Consider the following 18,981-nt stretch of genomic DNA (forward strand, 5'->3'; position numbering starts at 1 on the left):
ACGGTTGAATGTAATGTGCAGAGTTTTAAAACAACTCCATTGCACTCCAGAGCAAAATCTAGAAGCTGCTGTATCTCTGCTGCAAAACGACGCATATGAATGGTGGGATACTGTGTCCAGTGAAGTACAGCCAGAAATAGTAACTTGGGACTTCTTCCTCTCCGAATTCAAGAAGAAATATGTGGGTACAGTATACCTAGAAGAGAGAAGAAGTGAATTCATTCACCTGAGGCAGAGACAGCTGTCAGTGGCCGAATATGAGAAGGAATTTGTCCGATTGAGTCGCTATGGAAGGGAGATAGTCCCTAATGAAGCTGAAAGGTGCAAGAGATTCGAAGAGGGACTAAATGACAACATAAAGATCATGATCACTGCCTTGGGAATCACAGACTTCACCAAGTTAGTGGAAGCTGCAACAAAGGTTGAAAAAGTAAGATCAGTGAGCAGACTAGAAGGGAAAAACTGCAGAAGAGGGGCCCAGATCAGTCTAGTTCAGCTCCTGCATTTGGGAAGAGGTTCAAGGGTCCACCTGCATAGAGTTCGGGTCAGCCACTAGGTCAGGGTCAGTCTCAGGGGCCCAGGCCATAGTTTACCCCTAGGAGAGGTCAGTCCACACCATCAGTGGGCAGCTCTCTAGGGATGGGGTTCAGGGGACCAGCCCCAGCATCTTCTGCATGTCCACACTGTTTGAAATGGCATAAGGGGGAGTGTTGGAGAGTGACTGTGCTCGCTAAGGTGTGGGTCAACAGAGCATCGGTTGAAGAACCGCCCACGCAGAACTACAACAACTGCTCCAACACAAGCGCATGCACTTGCTCCTGCACCACAAAGGGGTAGGAAATCTGGCAAATCTGACACAGTGGGACCATCACAGAGGCCTGCATCTGAGCCAGCAGAGAGGCCAGATAATAGACCACCTGCCAGAGCCTATGCCATTAGAGCTCAGGAGGAGCAAAATGCCCCAGACGTCATCAGGGGTACGTTCTCCCTCTACAATACATCTGTGCATGCATTGGTGGATCCAGGATCCACTCATTCATACATCTGCATCAACTTACCCGTAGAAAGGGGGATACTAGTACGGGAGAGTGACCAAGACATTCTGGTCACTAATCCATTGGGCCACAGTGTGGTAGTGAACAAAGTGTACAAGGGTTTCCTGTTAAGGATTCAAGGGTATGAATTCTTAGCAGACTTGATTGAGTTGCCTTTCCATGAGTTTGACGTGATTTTGGGAATGGACTGGTTGTCACGTCATCAGGCAATGGTTGATTGTAAATTGAAGAGGATTTCTTTGAAAACTTCTGAGGGTAATGAGATCACTGTTGTGGGTGAAAGGACAGATTTCTTGTCCAATGTCATCTCAGCCACAGTTGCAAGACGAATGATGAGAAAAGACTGTGAAGCCTACCTAGCACATGTGGTGGATACTAGGCAGGCTAAGCCAAACCTGAGTGATATACCCACAGTAAGAGACTTCCCAGAGGTATTTCCTGAAGAGTTGCCTGGTTTGCCACCAGAAAGGGAAGTTGAATTTGCTATTGAGACACTGCCGGGTACAGCACCCATTTCCATTGCTCCTTATAGGATAGCACCCACTGAATTGAGGGAGTTGAAAATTCAGTTGCAAGAGTTGCTTGATAAGGGGTTCATACGCCCCAGTGTGTCACCATGGGGAGCTCCAGTGCTGTTTGTGAAAAAGAATGATGGGACTTTGAGGCTATGCATTGATTACCGGCAGTTGAATAAAGTGACTGTGAAGAACAAATATCCGTTGCCTAGAATTGATGATCTGTTTGATCAGTTGAAGGGAGCAAGAGTATTTTCCAAAATTAATCTCAGATCAGGGTATTATCAGTTGAGGGTAAAGGATGTAGATGTGCCAAAGACTGCATTCAGGACCCGATATGGGCATTATGAGTTTCTAGTGATGCCCTTTGGCCTAACAAATGCACCAGCGGCATTCATGGACCTTATGAACCGTATCTTCCATCCATACCTAGATCGGTTCGTAGTGGTCTTTATTGATGATATTCTGGTGTATTCTAAGACCAGGGAAGAACATGATGAGCATTTGAGGATTGTTCTGCAAACCCTGAGAGAAAAGAAGCTGTATGCTAAGTTGTCCAAGTGTGATTTTTGGTTAAATGAGATTGCATTCCTTGGACACATAGTGTCAACTGATAGGATTAGGGTGGATCCCAAGAAAATAGAAGCAGTGATGGAATGGAAGCCTCCCAGAAATACAACTGAGGTCAGAAGCTTCTTGGGGCTAGCTGGGTATTACAGGAGATTTGTGAAGGGATTTTCCTTAATAGCTGCTCCAATGACCAAGTTGTTACACAAGAATGTCAGATTTGACTGGAATGACAAGTGTCAGACCAGTTTTGAAAAGTTGAAGGCTATGTTGACAGAGGCACCAGTGTTAACACAGCCAGTGTCAGGAAAGGACTTCGTGGTCTACAGTGATGCCTCTCATAATGGGTTAGGGTGTGTATTGATGCAAGAGGGAAAGGTGATTGCCTATGCTTCCAGGCAGCTAAGGCCACATGAACAGAATTACCCTACCCATGATCTAGAGCTTGCAGCAATTATCTTCGCACTGAAGATACGGAGGCATTACTTGTATGGTGAAAAGTGCTACATTTACACAGACCACAAGAGTCTAAAATACTTGCCAACCCAGAAGGAGCTCAACCTTAGACAGAGACGATGGATTGAGTTCCTGAAGGACTATGATTGTGTGATTGACTACCATCCTAGGAAGGCAAATGTAGTTGCTGATGCTTTGAGCAGAAAATCCATGACAGCTTTGAGATCATTGAATGCCCGTCTATCTTTGGTTCTAGATGGAGCTATTTTGGCTGAGTTGCAAGTGAGGCCAAACCTGCTACAGCAGATTTTAGATGGGCAAAAGGTAGATGAGAAGCTAATGGCTATTATGAGAAAAATCTCAAAGGGAAAAGCAACTGACTATGGGGTGAAAGCAGATGGGTGTCTGTACTACAAAGGAAGAGTATGTGTACCAGATGATGGGGAATTGAAGGCCAGTATTCTGAAAGAGGCACATACCAGTGTTTATGCTATGCACCCAGGAAGTACAAAAATGTATCATGATCTGAAACTTCAGTATTGGTGGCCTGGTATGAAGAAGGACATAGCTGACTATGTGACTAAATGCTTGACATGTCAGCAAGTCAAGGCAGAACATCAAGTTCCATCAGGTTTGCTACAGCCTATACCACTATAAGAATTATAGTTTTTAACGACCAATTATCAACGAGAGAATTAAAATTTCCTCGTTAATGATATATAAATAACGACTAATAATATAATTGATCGTAATTATATAAAATTTTAACCACTGTTATAAAATACTCTAGTTAAAGAATAAAATATTGGTCGTTATATCCAAAATTTTAAATGAATTATTTTTAAGTCTTTCACGAGGACAAAAGGTCCTTGTAAATGAATTAACTTCTTTTTTTAGATTTTATTTTTCCCTCCAGCTGATATTATTAATTCCTATTTCTAAGAGGTTTCTAACTCCTAAAGCCCTAAATTGTGTTTCTAAACGTAACTGCCACCATCCCTCTTATTACGTTTTCTTTCTTCAACTTCCAATACAAATGCAATCAAATCGATCGGAAACACCATCCCTCTTTTACGTTGCTGCACTACTTGCAACGATACCATTTGTGCTGCTTCTTGTGTCGCTGAAATCCTAGGTGAGGTGGGCATTGCCATTGATTTTGAGGTGGGTATTACTGGGAATATGAGTAATAAAAGTGGTTATAGGATTTGTTCTTGTGTTTGATGGTAACAATATTGAATTTGGTATTGTGGGTATTGTAGGGCTTGCACTTGTTCTTACAAATTTGGATTAAGGTGTTGCTATTCAGATTTTGGAAGAGAGGAAGTCCATTGATTTTTGCAAATACCCCTTGTTTATTCCTACTGATCTTGATTTGGAAGCCTACATTGCTCATAGGGTTTATTAATTTGGAATTCTCTCCTGAATCAGCAATCTTACAAGTAAGTTTTTCTTATCAATCAGGTGGTGTCATTATATTTGATTAGGAGCTATTTGCCTTTAGGTCTCTATGTGTTTGATAAATTGCTAGAATGAAATTTTATGGAGGGTTAATAATATGAAAGAATAGCTAAAAGCAAATAGAGTAGAAATTTATTAAAATTTTATTTTAGAACAATATCTGCTTAAATTCTGCTGCAAATCCTATACTAATTACATTGAAATTCTGGTTCAAATTTTGCTACAAATTAATATGTAATTTCTGCTCCAATTTTGCTGCAAATTCTACAGTAATTCCTGCTTAAATTCTGCTACAGTTCTACACAAATTCTACTACTTATTTTATTGCAAAATTTGCAGCAATTCTGCAGTAATTCTTACTTGTTTTGATGTAATTTCTGTTCAAATTCTGCAGTAATTTCTGCACAAATTCTACTACTTATTTTACTGCAAAATTTGCAGCAATTCTGCAGTAATTCTTACTTATTCTGATGTAATTTTTGCTCAAATTCTGCAGCAATTTCTGCACAAATTCTACTAATTTCTGCTCAAATTCTGCAGCAATTTATACACAAATTCTACTACTTATTTTACTGCAAAATTTGCAGCAATTCTGCAGTAATTCTTACTTATTCTGATGTAATTTCTGCTCAATTTCTGCAGCAATTTCTGCACTAATTTCATTGCAATTCCTGCTCAAATTCTGCAGCAATTTCTGCACAAATTCTACTACTTATTTTACTGCAAAATTTGCAGCAATTCTGCAGTAATTCTTACTTATCTGATGTAATTTCTGCTCAAATTCTACTGCAATTTCTGCACTAATTTCATTGCAATTCCTGCTCAAATTCTGCTACAAATTAACATGTAATTCCTTCTCAAATTCTATGGCAATTTTGCACAAAATTCTGCAACATATATTTATTGCAAAATATGTAGCAATTCTGCAGCATTTCTTATATTTGATTGTGCTATAAATTCTTGCTCAAATTGTGCTATAAATTCCACAGCTATTCCTGCTCAAATTCTGCTGCAGTTTTGCACAAATTCTGCTGCTTATTTTATAGCAAAATCTGCAGCAATTCTTGCTCATTCTAATAGCAAAATCTGCAGCAATTCTTGCTCATTCTAATGCAATTTCTGCTCAAATTCTACCGCAATTCTTGCATTAATTTCATTGTAATTCCTGCAGTAATTTTGCTATAAATTAATATGTAATTCTTGCTCAAATTCTGCTATAAATTTCGCAATAATTCCTGCTCAAGCTATTTAATTCCTGCTCAAATTGTGCTATAAATTCCACAGCTATTCCTGCTCAAATTCTGCTGCAGTTTTGCACAAATTCTGCTGCTTTTTTATAGCAAAATCTGTAGCAATTCTTGCTCATTCTAATGTAATTTCTGCTCAAATTCTACCGCAATTCTTGCACTAATTTCATTGCAATTCTTGCAGTAATTTTGCTATAAATTAATATGTAATTCTTGCTCAAATTCTGCTATAAATTTCGCAACAATTCCTTCTCAAGCTATTTTATTCCTGCTCAAATTGTGTTATAAATTCCACAGCTATTCCTGCTCAAATTCTGCTGCAGTTTTGCACAAATTTTGCTGCTTTTTTTATAGCAAAATCTGCAGCAATTCTTGCTCATTCTAATGCAATTTCTGCTCAAATTCTACCGCAATTCTTGCACTAATTTCATTGCAATTCCTGCAGTAATTTTGCTATAAATTAATATGTAATTCTTGCTCAAATTCTGCTATAAATTTCGCAACAATTCCTGCTCAAGCTATTTAATTCCTGCTCAAATTGTATTATAAATTCCACAGCTATTTCTGCTCAAATTCTGCTGCAGTTTTGCACAAATTCTGCTGCTTTTTTTATAGCAAAATCTGCAGCAATTCTTGCTCATTCTAATGCAATTTCTGCTCAAATTCTACCGCAATTCTTGCACTAATTTCATTGCAATTCCTGCAGTAATTTTGCTATAAATTAATATGTAATTCTTGCTCAAATTCTACTATAAATTTCGCAGTAATTCCTGCTCAAGCTCTGCTACAATTCTGAACAAATTCTGCTGCATATTTAATTGCAAATCTGCAGTAATTTTGCAGCTAGTCATGGAGATAGCATCCTCCCTCAGTAATCTGCATATTTAATTGCAAATCTGCACAACTGATAGTTTCACAAATGTTATTTTGCTTGGCTAGAAATAGCATCCTCCCTCATGTTCTCTAAGATGTTTGAGTCCACTAAATCAAGTGCATTCTCTTTGCTTGTCATTTTGTCAGCAAACCCAAAGTACACTATGTCCTTGTTCTCTCCAAATTCTGGTTCTACTAGCCTTTTCCCGTGACCAACTCCATTAGGACTACTCCAAAAGCAGTACACATCACTCTTCTCATTTAGCTTGCATGTGTACGCATATTCTCATTCCATAATGCGTAAAACAAATAATATATGCAGCAAGTTTCCAAAAATTATCTATAGGAAAACATGATAATTTTGATTATGTACAGTAAATTACACCAATTTGGACTGCAGAATGTGACTAGCTAGGCAAGCATTACCGAACAAGCCTTTAATCATAAAATTTTCAAATAAGTTTGAAAACTCAACCATATTAGAATTAATTTTAATATTATGAGATATTAAATTTAAATTTAATAAAGTTTAATGCTAATAATTTAAAATAAAAAAGGGTAATGTTAATTAACAAAAATGAAGAGAAGAAGAAACGAAAAATAGAGGATGAAGGAAAATTAAAAATTGAGGGAGATTGAGAGTACAGCTGATTGATTTAGGAACAAAAAGGAGTGGCTTTTATTTTACCAAGTGTCTCCCTTTCATTGATCAATGCACAATTATTCCATAAGTTCTTTTGTATTTAGAAAATTCACTTTTATAGTTCTTTGTCTTTCAAATTCCTCCATTCTGACCCTACTTTTAAATTTCCACTTCATATAATATTTTGGCACCATCCTTTTTGTGATCAATGTTATTTAATTTTTTTTAATATTTATTTATTTAATAATGTAACCTAAATTTTAAACTAAATTTTTTTCTTGTCAAATACGTTTGCTTATTTTTATAAGTTATATTTCTAACTATCAATTTATTAGATAATGGCTCCTAGTAAAGGATGGATGGATCTTGTTGGTGATCGTCTAATGATGTATATTTACGTGGGGTTGAGGAATTTTTAGACTATGCTTTTAAGAAGACTGGGAGGCGTGGGGAAATACGTTGTCCATGTGTCAAGTGTAGTAACACGTATTCCGCCACACGAGAAGTGGTAGGGACACATCTCAAGGTGTATGGAATAATACGTAATTATACATTTTGGTATCACCATGGAGAAAGGGTAGGTGAATCTGAATCTAATTTAGAAAGTGTTGAACAAAGTGAAGATGAGCCTAGCAATGAGATGCATGACATTTTAAGGGATTTATATCCAGAGTTTTGTGGTCAAGATACAAATGATATGGATACGGATATCTTCGCTTGTGATATTCATAAAGAGGAACCGAATGAGGAAGCGAATAAATTCTATAGGTTACTAAGAGATTTTGAGCAACCATTATACCAAGGTTCTAAGAGCTCAAAGTTATCTTGCTTAGTCAAATTGCTCCATATCAAGAGCCTTGGTCGATGGAGTAATGAGTCATTTACTATGTTGTTGCAATTATTGAAAGATGAATTATTACCTCAAGGATCTAATTTGCCACAATCATATTATGATGCAAAGAAAGTAATTCAAGATCTTGGTCTCTCATACAAAAAAATTGATGCATGTGTAAATAATTGCATGTTATATTGGAAAGAGGATGAGAGGCTAGATTTTTGTAAGATTTGCGGCTATTCTAGATGGAAGACTGATAAATATAATGGGGAAGACAAGGTTAAAACCAATGGGAAGAGAATACCAAAAAAAATTCTGAGTTACTTTCCACTAAAGCCAAGACTTCAAAGATTGTTTATGTCCACAAAGACAGCGTCTTTGATGAGATGGCATAAAGATAAGAGGGTAGATGATGGAGTGATGAGACACCCTGCTGATTCAATGGCATGGATTTCCTTTGACAAACTACATCCAAATTTTGCCTCAGACTCTCGCAATGTGAGACTAGGCCTTGCTAGTGATGGATTTCAACCTTTTGCCAATTCAAAAATGCCATATAGTGTTTGGCCAGTTTTACTCATTCCATACAATTTGCCACCTTGGATGTGTATGAAACAATCAAATTTTATTTTATCAATGCTTATTCCAGGTCCTGAGGGTCCCGGAGATGCAATTGATATCTATCTTCAACCTTTAGTAGAAGAACTAAGAGAGTTATGGGAACCGGCATTGATACATTTGATGCATATGCACAATGTAATTTCAAGTTACATGCGCTTACTATGGACTATCAATGATTTCCTGCATATGCGAACTTATCGAGTTGGAGTACTAAGGGAAAGTTGGCTTGTCCTTGTTGTAATAAGGACACCTGTTGGATGAGGTTGGCTAATGGAGGCAAGCAATGTTATATGGGTCATCGACGATATCTTCCTCTTAATCACAAATGGAGAAATGATAACGAATCTTTTGATGGCACAAGGGAGCGAGGGTTACCACCCAAGCCACTTTCAGGAGATGATATACTTGATCAAGTGAAAAATCTTGAAGGGGTCATATTAACTAAGGCTCCTCATATGAAGAAAGCAATCTCACATGATGGTAGGGGAGACAATTGGAATAAAAAGAGTATATTCTTTGACCTTCCATATTGGAGGACCTTATTGCTACATCACAACTTAGATGTCATGCACATTGAAAAGAATATATGCGATAATATACTAGGGACAATCATGAACATAAAGGGAAAAACTAAAGATGGCATCAAAACTCGCCTTGACTTGCAAGCATTAAATATAAGGCCAGAGTTACACCCAGTACAACAGAGGAATAAAGTTGTGATACCTCCAGCATTGTACAGTTTATCTACTTCTGAAAAATACAGGCTTTGCCAATTCTTGAAGCAGTTAAAAGTTCCAGATGGATTTTCATCCAATATTTCTCTTTGTGTAAACATGAAAGAGAGTAAAATCTCAGGATTAAAGAGTCATGATTGTCACGTTCTTCTATTACATATACTTCCTCTTGCAATACGTGGTTTACTTCCTAAAGTAGTATATGAACCACTTGTTGAGCTGTCATTGTTCTTCACTCATTTAGGAGCAAAGTCATTAAAGGTAGATGTATTGGAGCAATTAGAAAAGCAAATCCCTATAACTCTTTGCAAGCTAGAAAGGATCTTTCCACCTTCATTCTTTGACATTATGGTGCATTTGCCTATGCATTTGGCTAATGAGGCTAAAATTGGTGGACCAGTACAATATCGTTGCATGTACCCAATAGAACGAGCATTATATTCATTTAAGTCATGTATTCGTAATAGAGCTTGTGTAGAGGGTTCAATTGCAGAGGCATACATTGCAAATGAGTGCATGACTCTTTGCTCAAGGTACTTGCATGGCATTGAGACAAAGTTCAATCGAATGGAGCGCAACTATGATGGTGGCAGTAATAAAAATAAAGGAGGCTTATCAATTTTCTCCAAAGTAGGACGAGGATTAGGTGCTAGTAAAACTCGTGATCTTGATACACAGGAGTGGGAGCAAGCTCATATTTATGTATTAAATAATTGTGATGAAGTCCAGCCATACATCGAGTATGATATTTTTTTTTTTGCTTATTCATATTGTATTTACTCTTTTTTTTTAATTTATCACAATCACCTATAATCCTCTTTTTTTTTTTTTTTTTTTTTTGCCCCTTAGAGAGTATTCACAATTGCCAGCAACCAATTTAGTAGGTATGTCAGAAGGTTAATGGAATAAAAATTTTGTTAGATGGTTTAAGACGAAAGTAAGTACACTTTAAGTTTTGTATGTATTTTAAGTAATTAATTATTTCAATTGTTTGTAACCATTAGGAATTGATTTTTCACTTTTTCAAACAAATTTTTTTTATAGGTTGCGTGGTTGCATAAAAATGACTCAAGTCCAATGATGGGAGCCCTACTCTCATTATCACGCGGTCCTGCTCGATATGTGACATCTTTTTATGGTTACATTGTCAATGGGTATAGGTTTCATACTAAATATCATGACCAAGGTTTGAGGACACAAAATAGTGGAGTTGTTGTAATTGGAGATATTGGTGATGAAGTTAACAACATAGATTACTACGGTGTCTTAACTGAGATTATTCAATTGCAATATCTTGGAGGAAGACGTGTGGTGTTATTTCGTTGTAATTGGTGGGATGTTTATGATCGAGTGAGGGGGGTTAAGATTGATGAATATGGGGGGGTTAGTGTTAATTGTAAACGAACTTTGAAAACAAATGAACCTTTCATTTTAGCTAACCAAGCATCACAAGTCTTTTATGTTCCAAACAATATTCACAAAGGCTAGCATTGTGTGGTAAAGGCACATCCTCGAGATTCTTATGACATCCCATTAGAAGAAGACATTGACCCCGTTGACTTGAATCAATTAGGTGAAGCATATCAAGCTGATGAATCTGTCAATCTTGAATCTGGAGAAACAACTACAGCTGATGCAAATGACCAAATTAGTTGGAAGAGGATGGATATAGAGCCACAAATAATTGATATATCTTTAACACAGAAGAAAAGAAAACATGGATCATGAAGTTTATTTAATTATTATTGTTTGAATGCTAGTGTATAATGTTTCTTTTCAAAATAAACTCTATAATATATACATAATTTATTTTGGATGTTTATGTGTAATTAAGTTATTCAATGTAGTTTACATTTCATTTTGTCTTTTTCCCATATTTTATTTATGTTGTTTCCCATATTTATTTATGTCATAATATATTTTGTTGGTTTGAAAAAAAATTCACATATATTTGATGTGCTAATATTCCAGGTAAATGACGCTAGAAATGGGGTCACAAAAAAAGAAAGGACCTAGGACAAATATAGTGAAGAGTTCATTTATACCACCGGGTGCATTAAGAAGGGCAAGGGGACATGGACATCAATCAAGATCATTTTTACCTATGACATCCACACAAAGTCAAACTGCATCAATTGCACGTTGTTCGTTAGAGCCACATAATGACAACTCTCTTTTTCAAGATGTTGATCATAGGGAAGAAGATGGTGGAGTACAGGAACAACTACCTGAACAAGTGCATGAAGGTTCAACTTCTATTTTTCTATTTCATTCAGGGTTATGAATTTAGTTTACATTAATAATTTACTTTTTATTTTTAATATTGATAGATTTTGATACTGCAGAATGTAATACAACAAGGCAACATCAAAGTAATAATAATCCAGCTCAGGAAGAAACACAAGAAGGTTTAAATAATTATTATCATATGTATTATTAATAATTTATATTTATTATTGATGCATTATTTCTATATCATTAATGAAGTTCTAAGGACTTTTTTATTTAGGTATTTCCACTATACAAAAGAAGAGAAAAACAAGAGGAATGAACAAGGGTAAAAAGATTGCAGCACTTAAGGATGGAGAGAAACTGGATGTGGTTTTTTATAATAATCGAGTTGTTGGAGAAAATCATGCAGAATGGTCAAGACATTTGGGCAAAATAGTGCGTGACCCAAACATTTGTCCAATAAGAGTGCACTCATGGAAGCAAATTGGAGAAGATGCAAAATATCATATGTGGGATTCAGTCAAGGTACCTTTATTTTTAATAAAACATTGGATTAATTTAATTTACATCTATTCATTCATTCTTTTTTTTTTTGTAGGAGAAATTTAAAAATGTTGACATTGAGCTATATCGAGAAAAGACTTTAGAGCATATGAATCATTTGTGGAATAATTGGAGAGGGGATTTGAAATGCCACAATATAAAGCCTTGTGGTTCTTTTCCAGAGATGTTGAAAAATGTTCCTCAAGGGATGCATCAAGAAGATTGGGAGTGGTTAGTTAAGAACCATTTTTGCACCAAAAAATTTAAGGTATGACATTTTATTTTACCAATATTAGAAATTACGTAAATTAAATATAAGTATTTTTATCTTTAGATTTATTATTTTTTATAAGGGTTAACATAATGTTTTTAAATACTTTTTTTAATGTAGGAAACAAGTGTTCGAAATTCTGAAAATAGGAAAAATTTAACTATGCTTCATCGTACTGGTAGCAAACCTTACAGACAAATTATCTATGATTTGGTAATGTTAGTGAAATTTTTTCATGCTTTTGCATTTTAGAGATTAAATATATTATGCTATTGTGTAACAATATCGTATTTTGTAAAGGGAGGCAAGGATGGCAATCCACCAGACATTGGAACTATATTCTTTGAAACTCATAAGAAGGGTGCAAATTTGGTTGACTCTAATGTTCAAGAGAAATATGTATGTTATATTACTTTTATTGCAAATCTTTGTCTTTTCATAAATTGTTTTATTTGTGTCATTGATTAATCATAATTATTATAGGATCAAATACGTGATGTCATCCAATCCAACCCTTCTTTGTCTCATATGGAGGTTGTAGAACAATGTTTTGAAACACGACATCGTGATCAAGTTATTGGTTATGGGGGTGGAATAAAGGCAAAAGAAGTTAACAAATCTCATTCCAACGTTGGCCTTCAAGAGGAGAATCGATTGCTTAAGGATCGCTTTGTCCAAGTAGAAAATAGGATGAAATACCTGGACGACTAATTATTGAGCCAATACTCTAATGCTCCATCTAGAACTTCTCTATCTACAGATCAATCTACTTGATTGTGATAAGGTAAATTATCTTCTTTTTCATCTACTATATTCTTTAGATTGTTTTTAATATAGGTCATATTTTAAGTTGTACATTTACAAATAGAAATAAATATTCACTATTATATATTTATTGAAGATAAATGTATATAATTTAATTAAAGAGCACAGAAATCGGATTGGAAGTTGATGAATATTTTTGAATTTATGTTTTATGCAAGTTATGAATTTGAATTATTTGTTTGAAATTTTGAAAATATTCAAAATACAAATGGAATTTTGCCGAATTTTTTATTTGATATATTATACTTAAACTGTTTAGAAATAAAATATTAACAAATTTTAAGTTAAATGTGAAACTCATTTCAAGCTATTAGTGGATTTCATAGTTGTTGCAATTTAATTATATTTTTATATTTTGGTGCAGATGTGATTATGCAAATAGTGAAAGCATTGAAGTAATTTTTTTGGGTGAAGGTATTCAAAAGTAACTTAGAAGATATTGTTGAATTTTATTTCAGCCTTCACGTATTTATAGTTTTCTTATTGACATAAACAAATTAAGTGTAAATAATTAATATTAAACCGACATTTGAGACGGTTGTTATGACATTTTTCATATTGATGTATGAATGTTATTTTATTTATGAAGCATATTATTTATTATTATTAATTGCTTATTAAATTTTTTAGTGTTTTAAAAGTTAACACAATTAAATCATCATTATTAATGATGATTTTTGCATTCATATTGATTGTTAATCACCTCTTTTTGTTATTGTTAATATGTTTTCACAACTATTTTTATGATTGTTAATCATTTTTAATGACCATTTTGCATCGTTGTTATCAATTTTTAATGTTCATCCTCAATTATTTTCAACGACTACTTTTTACTATCGTTAGTAATTTTTAACGATCATCATTTGCTCTCGTTAATACTTTTTAACGAGATTTTTTTTAATTGTTAATAACCATTAACGAGCATTATTTGCTGTTGTTAATATTTTTTAACGACCAATTTTTTCATTGTTAATAGTTTTTAGAGGACGTTACATTGTAAAATAACGATCTTTTAATTTAAATTTGATGACCATTTTCTCCGTTGTTAATAACATTAACGACGGCTAAAATAGTCGTTAATACTATAATTTTAACAATCGCTTATTGTGTCCTTGTTATTAGTATCAACGACGAGTTATATAAATTCCTCGTTAAACTTTTTAACGACGGAGCCTATAACGACGACTTAACGACCAACTTTTGTGGTTGTTAATTATTATTAACGACCACTTTTTAACTTTTAACGATGATTTTTCCTCTCGTTAAATATTAATTTTCTTGTAGTGTACGCATACCTGAATGGAAATGGGATCGAGTCACCATGGATTTTGTAAGTGGTCTACCTCTCACCCAGAAGAAACATGATGCAGTATGGGTGATAGTGGATAGATTGACAAAGTCAGCACACTTTCTGCCAGTTAGGACTGACTACTCACTGGAGAAGTTAGTAGAATTGTATATCAGTGAGATAGTTAGACTGCATGGAATTTCACTTTCCATCATATCTGATCGAGACCCAAGGTTTACATCGAGATTTTGGAAGAAGTTGCATGAGTCCTTGGGTACACAACTCCACTTCAACACAGCTTTCCATCCTCAGACGGATGGGCAATCTGAAAGAGTAATCCAGGTAAACAATTAAACCAATTGAATTAATACAACTATTGAACTAAAATGATAACAATAACATGAAATATATGTCAGGTCCTTGAGGATATGCTGAGGAGTTGTGTTATTGAGTTTGAGGGAAGTTGGGATAGATACCTCCCACTGGCAGAATTTGCATACAACAATAGCTACCAAGCTAATATCCAAATGGCCCCGTATGAAGCACTGTATGGGAGGAAATGTAGAACTCAGGTGTCTTTGGGTGAATTGGGCGAACAAAGCGGTAGGGCGGACTTGGTGAAACAGACTGAGGAGAAAGTGAAACTAATTAAAGCCAAACTGAAAGTTGCCTCAGACAGACATAAATCTTATGCCGACCTGAAGAGAAAAGAAATAGAATATGCGGTTGGTGACAAAGTGTTCCTCAAGGTGTCACCATGGAAGAAAGTATTGAGGTTTGGAAGAAAAGGTAAGTTGAGCCCTAGGTTTATTGGCCCATATGAAGTCATTGAACGTGTGGGTCCAGTGGCCTATAGGCTAGCTTTACCACCAGAGCTGGACAAGATCCACAATGTGTTCCACGTGTCCATGCTCAGAAGATACCGCTCAGATCCTTCACATGTCATCTCCAGGGAAGAAATTGAAATACAACCAGATTTAACATATGAAGAAGAACCTCTACGGATCCTAGCTTGGGAAGTAAAAGAATTGAGGAACAAGCAGATTCCACTGGTGAAAGTGCTTTGGAGGCACCACAACACCGAGGAGGCAACTTGGGAATGTGAAGAGACGATGAGGCAACAGTTCCCTCAACTGTTTGCATCAAGTAAATTTCGAGGACGAAATTTAAATTAGAGGGGAAGAGTTGTAACACCCTCCCGGTAGCAACTCCGTACATTCTACTGTTCCAGTGACCAGTGTCGGTCCGGACAGCTAGAACGTCCAGAAAAATATTTAAACTAAAGTGAGGAACCATAATTAACTTAAATATTAATAAGAAAAATTTAGGAAAAATTTTAGAAATAAAATACAACCAAGTTAAACGAGCCGGTGCCCTAGCGATGGGTAACCTAGTGAGAAGTTGCGGTTCTCGCAACTAGAAGCCCTAGACCTGGGTAAAAATTCATAAAATAATTTTTGGGACTCCAGAGAAGGGTCATTGAGGTTCCTATGGCATTAGAATGCCAAGAAAATATTTAGAAAAAATTTCAATCGGTACAGACAATTTTGACCCGTTAAGCCAAACGGAGGGCATTTTGGTCATTTCGCCTTCAGAGACGATTTTTGGCCGACTTGTCGAGTTGAGTAAATAATTATTATGATATAAAATATAAATTAATGTTGATGAAAAATTAATTTAAAGTTAGTAGAAAAGAAAAGAAAAAAGAAAATGGAATTAAATTAGATTTATGACATAGGATGACATCATTAAAAAGCTTCCCACCAATTAGAAATTGACAAGCCAATTAAAATGAGATAAATATAACTAAAATGAAGTAAAAAAATAAACACAATTTCTGCAATTCTCTTCCATTTCCCGTAACCCATTTTCCCTTCCACCCAAACCACCATTAAAGCTCCCTTAAGCTTCATTTCCCACTTTAATTCACCTCAAAACCTTATCCTCCCTTCACAAAAAAAATTATACCCACATCAAGGAGAAGTGTTTGGCAGCCAAGAAAACAAAAGAAAGTGGAAGAAAGTGAGGTGTGAACAAGCTTAGAAAATCACCAAAGAGGTTAGTGCCATAACCTTTGCTTTTACATCTTTCTAATCATGAATTTGAGCTAAGTTAAGTTAAAAATTTGACAAAAATTGAATTAATGAAGCATGGTTATATTCCATGAAGTTTTGGCAGCCTTGACATGAGTTAGGGTTAGGAGAAATCTTGGTTTAAAGTGACATATTGCTTCCCCTCTTACAAATTATATGATTAGTATAGCAAATTAGGAGTGGGATGCATGAATTGGAGGCTTGGTCATTTAGGGTTAGGGTTTTGGGAGTGAAATTTGGACTTGGCTTATGAAATGATGAGTGAACATTCTAATGGTCAATTAGTGACCATTTGAGGTAAGTTGACTATAATTTGAAGTGCATTAGAGTGTTACACACTGATTTGGTAGGCTGCCTAGTGACAGCAGCAGGGAGGCTGTGAGTCCAGCCTGTTTGGACTACCATATCTTTGGTTGTGTAGGTTCAATTGGTGTTTGGCCAATTGGACATGAAACTAGACATATAATGGCACAATTTTGCTGAAGAAACCATGTCCAAAAGACCAAAGCAAGTGGACCAAAAATTGGCCCCAATCCGGATACCCTGCAAACAGGTTCTGCAGAATGACCAAATGAACAGTAACTGTTCATTTGGCCATAACTCACTGTATATAGGTCAATTGACCTGAAATTTTTACAGAAACCAGATAAGACATAGAAAAACAACTTTCATGAAGAAATCTACCCCGAATTATGGCCAGAACCCATCCAACAAGGCAGTGGCACTCACTGTTCATGGTACTGTAGATTTGGTAAATTCTGCAGAATTGAAATCCGGCCAGCTGTGGTTTTTGGACCATATCTGGAGCTACAAAACTCCAAATGGAGTGATTCAAAAAAAGAAATTCAACTAGACAAAATAAGGAACAACTTTAATGTTTACCATTTCCTCAAATTTCCACTGTAACAGTCCCTAATGGAACAGTAAACTTATGGTACAAAAACTGAAAATTCTGCCCTTTAGTGCTAAGTTTGGAAATGAATTTGGTGATTAATCGCAACAAGTTTTAAATGCAAAATGTGGTACATTGGGAGTGTTGAAACCAATACACCTATTTTCTATCCAAAAGTCAACATTTTTGTTGACTAATGAAGTGAATAGTGACACCAAAACTTGAAATTCACAAATTGAAGAATTTTAAAGTATCAAATGCCCTAGTATACCTAACAAGATTGGTTTGGATAGTTTGGCATGCCAATAGGGTTCGATTAGCGATCGCACATGGAATTATGCCATTACGTGATTTTATGGCTTTTAGCCATTTTGATATTGTGTTGAGACTTGGCCTCGTGCCTAATATTAATTACACTTGTTAGCCGTTACATTGCTGCACACCGGAGATACATATGTGACCGATGGTGTGACGGCGAGGTACTTGATACCCAAGTGCGGTTACCGTTTATCCATCCGATCGTCAAAGATAGGTTACTTGGGCAACCAAAAGAATGAAAAGGGACAAAGTTAAAGAAATAAACGAACATAACAAATACAAAACAAATAAGGCATATACATTCAATACATATTTATTTTCTGCTATTTTCTTTTATTTTATTATTGCACCACTAAGCATCATTGCTTAGCGCGTTGCTTTTGCCACGCGTAGGTTCTGGAGATACTGATCGTGAGCCCAGTAGACCGCAGACTAAGTGAGTCCATCCTGCAGCTCTGCATAGTATCTGTGTCACCTCACCCTCCACAGTGCATTGGTAGGACACTAGGTTTCATTTTGGTATTTTGTAACTAAATTTTTATTTTCTCATATGTAATTGAACTTATGTAATGTATTTTGATGTTCATGTAAATAATGAGAATTGTGTTTGTGAATGGAAAAGTGAATGTTTATCTGTGATTTATACATGATTACCACTTGAGATGAATGATTGAGAAATGAAGTTGAAAAAGGTTGAGATTTTGATATTGGAGTTTGAGAATGATTGAACATGGCTATTGGAACTGTTTTTCACAGGTTCCGAAGAACTGTTTTCTCCATTTTTAGCCGGTACTCTGCCGGATTTTCTATAAAATTTTCGGAACCTCAAATAAATAATAATTTCGATAAATGGCTTAAATAAATTATATTTCATAAACTATATTCAAACTATGACAAAAATTGATTAAGGTAAAATAGAGTGTGCCGATACACCGTGTGACATTGCTTACTCGGATATTCTGTACACGGGTAAGGGGTGTCACAGACCAGCCCTTGCATCTTCTGCTTGTCAGTACTGTCAGAAGTGGCATAAGGGGGAGTGTTGGCGAGTGACCGGTGTATGCTTACGGTGTGGATCGACAGAACATCAGATCAAGAATTGTCCAAAGAGGACTACTACTATTGCTCCAACACAAACTGACAGACCTGCTCCTTCACCACAAAGGGGTAGGAAACCTGGTAAACCTGAGACAACTGGTCCATCACTGAGGCCTGCATTTGAGTCATCTGAGAGGCCAGACACTAGAATACCAGCCAGGGCCTATGCCATTAGAGCTCAGGAGGAGCAAGATGCCTCGGATGTCATCAGGGGTATGTTTTCCCTCTATAACACTTCTGTACATGCATTGGTGGATCCAGGATCCACTCATTCCTACATTTGCATCAAACTACCCATATAGGGGAGTTCCAAAGAGAGAGAGTGATCAAGACATTACGGTCACAAATCCACTAGGCCACAGGTGGTAGTGAATAAGGTGTATAAAGGGTGCCCGTTGAGGATTCAGGGTATGA

General features: G+C 35.9%; 2 protein-coding genes across 2 annotated transcripts; both read left to right on the forward strand.

The window, feature by feature from the left end:
* The first annotated feature begins 7,155 nt into the window (after nucleotides 1-7,155).
* Nucleotides 7,156-8,534, forward strand: LOC131179454 (uncharacterized). The gene is made up of 2 exons (XM_058146301.1): nucleotides 7,156-7,189; nucleotides 7,237-8,534. The coding sequence occupies exons 1-2, from the start codon at nucleotides 7,156-7,158 to the stop codon at nucleotides 8,532-8,534; spliced, it is 1,332 nt and encodes a 443-aa protein (XP_058002284.1).
* A 29-nt stretch (nucleotides 8,535-8,563) lies between these two features.
* Nucleotides 8,564-10,735, forward strand: LOC110664507 (uncharacterized). The gene is made up of 3 exons (XM_058146302.1): nucleotides 8,564-9,709; nucleotides 10,052-10,390; nucleotides 10,511-10,735. Exons 1-3 carry the CDS (start codon nucleotides 8,564-8,566, stop codon nucleotides 10,733-10,735), a joined length of 1,710 nt encoding a protein of 569 aa, XP_058002285.1.
* Nucleotides 10,736-18,981: the final 8,246 nt, after the last annotated feature.

Source organism: Hevea brasiliensis, chromosome 4 (assembly GCF_030052815.1).
Source record: "Hevea brasiliensis isolate MT/VB/25A 57/8 chromosome 4, ASM3005281v1, whole genome shotgun sequence".
In the NCBI taxonomy this organism is placed as follows: domain Eukaryota; kingdom Viridiplantae; phylum Streptophyta; class Magnoliopsida; order Malpighiales; family Euphorbiaceae; genus Hevea; species Hevea brasiliensis.

Bases quoted from the DNA above. Each gene is read 5' to 3' on its own strand.
- LOC131179454 (XM_058146301.1), top strand. From the start codon at position 7,156: ATGGCTCCTAGTAAAGGATGGATGGATCTTGTTG. The intron at 7,190-7,236 runs GTGATCGTCTAA...AGGAATTTTTAG, and splicing joins AGGATGGATGGATCTTGTTG to ACTATGCTTTTAAGAAGACT.
- LOC110664507 (XM_058146302.1), top strand. From the start codon at position 8,564: ATGGGTCATCGACGATATCTTCCTCTTAATCACAAATGGAGAAATGAT. The intron at 9,710-10,051 runs GTATTAAATAAT...TTTTTTTTATAG, and splicing joins GGGAGCAAGCTCATATTTAT to GTTGCGTGGTTGCATAAAAA. The intron at 10,391-10,510 runs GTTAGTGTTAAT...TGTGTGGTAAAG, and splicing joins AGATTGATGAATATGGGGGG to GCACATCCTCGAGATTCTTA.